The 6058-nt window shown below is 31.2% G+C and overlaps 2 protein-coding genes across 3 annotated transcripts in view; both read right to left on the bottom strand.

The window, feature by feature from the left end:
- Window positions 1-989, bottom strand: part of LOC123015420 (protein O-GlcNAcase) — an 11972-nt gene extending 10983 nt beyond the window's left edge. For both annotated transcript variants that reach the window (XM_044415120.1, XM_044415122.1), the window contains exons 1-3: window positions 868-989; window positions 654-705; window positions 114-610 (exon numbers count right to left, since the gene is read on the bottom strand). In XM_044415120.1, coding sequence (XP_044271055.1) covers window positions 114-610; window positions 654-705; window positions 868-946 — 628 coding nt within the window. In that variant the 5' untranslated portion in view covers window positions 947-989. The remainder of the gene's footprint in view (window positions 1-113; window positions 611-653; window positions 706-867) is intronic.
- A 3201-nt stretch (window positions 990-4190) lies between these two features.
- Window positions 4191-6058, bottom strand: part of LOC123010605 (endoplasmic reticulum aminopeptidase 2-like) — a 4555-nt gene continuing 2687 nt past the window's right edge. Inside the window, exons 4-10 of the mRNA XM_044407635.1 lie at window positions 5473-5567; window positions 5291-5425; window positions 4894-5242; window positions 4733-4845; window positions 4487-4690; window positions 4381-4441; window positions 4191-4332 (exon numbers count right to left, since the gene is read on the bottom strand). Coding sequence (XP_044263570.1) covers window positions 4238-4332; window positions 4381-4441; window positions 4487-4690; window positions 4733-4845; window positions 4894-5242; window positions 5291-5425; window positions 5473-5567 — 1052 coding nt within the window. The 3' untranslated portion in view covers window positions 4191-4237. The remainder of the gene's footprint in view (window positions 4333-4380; window positions 4442-4486; window positions 4691-4732; window positions 4846-4893; window positions 5243-5290; window positions 5426-5472; window positions 5568-6058) is intronic.

The raw sequence follows: 6058 nt of genomic DNA, 5'->3' as shown, positions 1-6058 counted from the left end.
CGACGGACGGTCGCTGGCATCGCCGTCACTGACCCAATCCAATACCCCAAAAAACTCAGAGTTGCCAACTTATTTTTTTAAAGATAAATTTCCCAGTTTTTCAAAATCGTTACCTGTCCACATGATGTCGATTTCTTGAGCCAATTTGGACCCCAGCGTGTTCAAATACTCGGAGTTGGTGACATTGGGGACCGCCCTTGTGGAGCAATACTGCGTGGGGCACACCAGGAACTTGGGCTGTCCCAGATGCTGGTAAATGTCGTTGGTGATGGAGACCTGCGCTTGGGCGAAGGACTGGAACACCTCCTTGTCGGCCTCGGACATCTCGGGCTCAATGTCGTCGAACAGGAGGGCGAAGGCCGTGCACCCGAACTGGGAGACTTGCTCCAGCTTCCGCTTCAAGGCCGTGATTTCCTTAACACTGCTGTAGGTGATGTCGAGCCCCGGGGACAAGGCGTAATAAAAAGTGATGTTTTGGTCTTTGGCGGCCTGGATCAAGCCCGTCAGGTGCTCGGCTTCCTCCACGGTGTACAGCTCGCGCCAGTAGGCCCGGTGCTTGTAGTCGTCCTTGGGGGCGTAGACGTAGGAGTCCATGCCCCATTTTTTCATCCTGAAAACATGTCTTAGCGGGGAAAAACACACTAAAAGCGTACTTTTGGAACAGGTCCTTGCGCTGCTCGGTCGTCCAGGGCCGGCCGTAGAAACCTGGAAAATTCCAACACTCATTTCAGACACAAATTAAATTTATTTGTATATTTAGTGAATTTCCATTAGCCCCCACTACCATATTTGTTAATAGGAGACTCAAGTCGCCTGGGACGTCAATTGTTTGAAAAAAATGATGTTTTGGGGTTGGGGAAAACTCACCTTCGACGACTCCACAAATAAAATTTCCATTTTTTGTGTTCAAATTTTCTGAAGTCGGAAGGTTAGAATCCTCCGCCATTTTCGGCTCGACAACGTCAACTATGACAAAAACTGTGGCATCTAGGGGAATAGGCAACCAATACTTCAGTTCTAACGTAATGCAGGCAACCAGTAAATCACACAATCACAAAACATGCAACAAATAACAAATTTCTCCTTTTTATAATTTTGTATAACATTTTAAAATAAATGAAATTAAACAAAATGTGTACATTTTTAAGTTTTTTGTCAATTTTTAAAAGCTGAGATAGGCAATCAAGACTGCACTTATTACACCAGCTAGACAACTAGTAACACTTATTCTTAAATTCAGTTTTTTTCGTGGAAATAATTTATTTCTGATTTCTGATTCCTGATTTTTAATTTTTAATTTCCGATTTCTAAATATGTGCGAGATTTTGCTAAACAGACCAAAAAAAAACACAAAATTAATTCATTAGCATGTTTTTCTGGTAAAAACGTGTTTATTTTACAAACGTTGGTTTAAAAAAAAAACAAAAACTATAGTATTAGACCAAAAAGTGTTATTTTTACCTTTACCTGTTTTCGTTTGTTTTACACAACTTAACCTAACTTTAAAAAAAAACAAAAAAAACTCAACATCAAGTATTATTTTTGTCTTTTTCAACTCTTTTAGCACGTTTTTCAACTAAAAATATAAACATTTCTGAAAATTTCGTTAAAAACAACAAAATTAAGCTAAAAATTGTGTCATTTTTTGCACTTCTAAAGTTTCTAAGCGTTTTGTACGTTTTTTAAGCCATAAACAGGATTATTTTGCAAAATTTTATTAAAAACAAACCAAAAATTTATCATATTAAGCCAAAAATTGTTATTTTTCTAAAACCAAAAAAAAAAACACAAAAAATCAAGTCATTACGTTACCTTTTTCAAGTCTCTTAGCATATTTTTCAGGTAAAATGTAAAAATTTCGTAAAATTTTCATAGAAACGAGTCAAAAAACTTCAGAATTAGACCGAAAATAGTGTCACTTTTGCTGTTTTCAGAGTGTAAAATAAACGTAAAATTACCAAATTAAGCCAATTTTTTTTGCACTTAAAGTTTTTAAGCACGTTTTTGAAATAAATACAAAGTTTTTGCGAAAAATTTTACTAAAACTGACTGAAAAATTACCAAATTGTATTGAAATTGGTATGATTTCAGCTTGTTTCGCTCGATTTAGTTCATATTTAAACTAGCGACTTATTTAAATTCAGTTTTTTTCGTGGAAATAATTTATTTCTGATTTCTGATTCCTGATTTTTAATTTTTGATTTCCGATTTCTAAACTTTTTGCGAAATTTAGACCAAAAAAAACATCATTTTAGGTTTTCAAATATTTTAGCATGTTTTTCTGGTAAAAACGTGTTTATTTTACAAACGTTGGTTTACAAAAAAAAAAACAAATACTATAGTAATGGACCAAAAAGTGTTATTTTTATCTTTTTCTAAACATCTTGTACGTTAAGTCATAAACAAAATTATTTTACAAAATTTCGTAAAATACAAACCGAAAATTTATCACATTAGACCAAAAATTGTTAAAAACACACAAAAAATCAAGTCAGTACATTTATCTTTTTCAAGTCTTTTAACATATTTTTCAGGTAACATGTAAATATTTCGTAAATTTTTTATAAAAACAAGCCAAAAAATTCAGAATTAGACCGAAAATAGTGTCACTTTTGCCTTTTTCGGAGCGTTTTTGTATATTTTTTAAAGCAAATACAAAAAAATTAAACGTAAAATTACCAAATTAGGCCAAACATTTTTCTGCACTTTTAAAGTTACTTCATTTTTAAACCAAACTCATTAAAATTCAGATTTTTTCGTGGAAATAATTTATTTCTGATATCTAGTTTCCAATTTTTGATTTCAAATTTCAAACCAAAACACAAAATCAAGTCATTATTTTTGCATTTTTTAAATTTTTTACCATGTTTTTCCGGTAAAAACGTGTTTATTTCTCAAAAGTTGGTTAAAAAGAAACCAAAAATTATAGTATTGGAACAAAAATAGTGTTATTTTTATCTTTTTCTAGGCGTTTTGTACGTTTTTTAAGCCATACACAAGATTATTTCACACAATTTTGTTAAAAACAAACTAAAAATTTATCACATTAGGCCAAAAATTGTTTAGTTTGCTGAAACCAAAGAAAAAACAAAAAATCAAGTCATTACTTTTACTTTTTTCAAGTATCTTGACATATTTTTCAAGTAAAATGTAAATATTTTGTAAAATTTTTTTAAAAACAACCCAAAAAGCTTCAGAATTAGACCGAAAATAATGTCACCTTTGCCTTTTTCGAAACGTTTTAGTGCGTTTTTAAAGCAAATACAAAAAAATACAAGTAAAATTACTAAATTAGGCCAAAGAAATTTTTGCACTTTTAAAGTTTTTAAGCACGTTTTTGAAATAAAAACAAAGCTTTTACGAAAAATTTTACTAAAACTGACTGAAAAATTACCAAATTAGATTGAAATTGATATTATTCCAGCTTGTTTCGCTCGATTTAGTTCATTTTTAAACCAGAGACTCATTGAAATTCTGCTTTTTTGTGAAAATAATTTATTTCTGATTTCTGGTTTCTGATTCCTGATTTGTAATTTCTGATTTCTCTACTTTTTGCGAGATTTTGCTAAACAAACCAAAAAACCCAAAATTAAGTCATTATTTTTGGCTTTTTCAAAGTTTTTAGCATGTTTTTCTAGTTACAACGTATTTATTTCTCAAAAGTTGGTTAAAAAAAAACAAAAAATGTAGTATTGGACTAAAATAGTGTTATTTTTATTTTTTTCTAAGCGTTTTGTACGTTTTTTAAGCCATAAAGAGTATTATTTTGCAAAATTTTGTTAAAAACAAACCAAAAAGTTATCACATTAGGCCAAGAATTGTTAATTTGCTAAAACCAAAAAAAAAACAAAAAATAAAGTCATTACTTTAACTTTTTTCAAGTCTCAGCATATTTTTCAGGTAAAATGGAAAAACAAGCCAAAAAACTTCAGAATTAGATCGAAAATATCACTTTTGCCTTTTTTCGAAGCGTTTGAGTATGTTTTTAAAGCTAATACAAAAAAAAATAAACGCAAAATTACTAAATTAGGCCAAATTTTTTTTGCACCTTTAAAGTTTTTAAGTACGTTTTTGAAGTAAATTCACAGTTTTTGCGAAAAATTTTACCAAAACTGACTGAAAAAATACCAAATTTGATTGAAATTGTTATTATTCCAGCTTTTTTTAGAAAAAAAAAAATAACACAAAAATTACAACAACCAAAATTTTATTTTCTCTCCCACAATAACAAAATTGATTAAGTAACTATAATTTCGGGCGAGTTTAGCCATTCTACACAATCTAGTAACTCTTTCGTCCGTTCTATGTGTTCTTCATCATCAAACAAGTCCTCTGGAACAAAACCACAAAATAACTGAAATTAATTTTTCAAGAAATTACTTGTAAAATTCTGAATTTTTTGCTTCTTTCCAGCCTGCTCCAACACCTCCTGAAACAATCCCTAAATCTCCTTATTACACAATAAGTTGCATAAAAAATTTGTCACCTTTAACTTCTCAAAAGCTTTTTCGTCAATTTTCTTTATTTTTTGTAGTTTTAAAAACACAATAAAAGCGTTATCAGTGCTAAAATCCCCAATCTGTCCCAACTTTTGCAAAAGTTTTAGGGGAGTGTCACATGAGATGACGTTAAAGTCGAATAAAGAGGTGGCTTCAAGGAGCAAATTCTCGCGTTCTTTGGGTTCCAACTCCTGGAATTTGAGTCAAATTTGGAAGCAATTGAATCGGATTACCTCAGTGTGATTTAGGATTTTTTTCCATAAACTTGAGGGGTACTGGACGCGGTAATAACCGATTTGTTGGTAATTGAATTTGATCCAATTTTCGTCCATTTTCCTTATTTCCACTTAAAAAAAATTATAAATAAATGTAAAAAATTCTTTTTTTTTCATACACTCATCCATTTCTTTGTCAAACCAAATAATTGTCGCGTTTGGGTTCGAATCAGTGATGTAAGTTATCGGAATTGTCCATTTGAAATCGCACTTTTGGTAGCCCAAATTTTTTTGGGTCAAAACATATTTATCCTGTTTTTCATCGACGGAAATAAGCGGATATCCGGTTTGGTAAAAATAACTCTCCAAAAAGTCGCGTAAATCGAGTTCGGGCCTGATTTCGTCAAAAACTGCCAAAAAGTCGTTAGTTGTGGCTGTTTTAAAACCAAAATCTTTGATATATTTAACAATTCCGTTTTGGAAATCTTCTCCGATTATCATTTCCAGCATTCGTAAAATTGCAGCCCCCTAAGAAAAAAACTCACTTTGAGTACCTAAAAAAAAAAAAATTCCGACCTTGTTATAAGTAACGTCGTTGAAATTCTCCCGGATTTTGGGTGGGAAATCCTCGTAGTTCACAACCGGAGCCGACTTTTTGGCCCCTTCAGCCCAATAAACCTCCTCCAGATACGTCCTCGGGAATTGCAATTCCTGAAAAGCAATTTCAGAAATCGGAAATTCACACAAGTCGAAATTACAGCACTGTTGTTCAGAATTTTTTCTTCGGCTTTAATTGACATGAAAGTGGCAAAGCCCTCCTGTAACCAAATGTCGTCCCACCACTCGTTTGTCACTAGAAAAATCACTAGTTGTGACTCAAAAAACCCGAGGGGGCGTTAATTTAGAATTAGTTGTACACATTTTTGGTTTTCAATCAAAATTGCCTGGAATTGCTTCTACTATTTGTGAATTACTAAATTTTTTTTGGAATTACTGGAATTCTTGAATTACTGAAACTCTTTTTGGAATTATCGGAGATAATTTCTTTTTAAAAATTACCTACATTGAATTTTTTAGAACTATTGGAATTATTTTGGAATTACAGGAATTATTTTAGAATTAAGAGTATTAATGTGAAATTATAGAAATTAATCCAAAAACAGTAGAATTACAAAGATAGACATAGGAATAACTAAAATTTCGGTTTGTTTTTTTTTAATTACTGAAACTTTTTTGTAAAGGACTGAAACTTTTCTAAATTCTTGAAATTTTTTTGGAATCGTTTAAATTAATTTCTTTTCAAAATTACGTTGAATTTCTTAAAAATATCATAATTAATTTGTA

This window comes from Tribolium madens, unplaced genomic scaffold (assembly GCF_015345945.1).
Source record: "Tribolium madens isolate multiple individuals breed KSU strain unplaced genomic scaffold, Tmad_KSU_1.1 Scaffold_19;HRSCAF=116;Tcas5.2_LG9, whole genome shotgun sequence".
In the NCBI taxonomy this organism is placed as follows: domain Eukaryota; kingdom Metazoa; phylum Arthropoda; class Insecta; order Coleoptera; family Tenebrionidae; genus Tribolium; species Tribolium madens.
The sequence above is the reverse complement of the archived record's forward strand: the minus strand, read 5'-3'. Positions and strand labels throughout refer to the sequence as shown.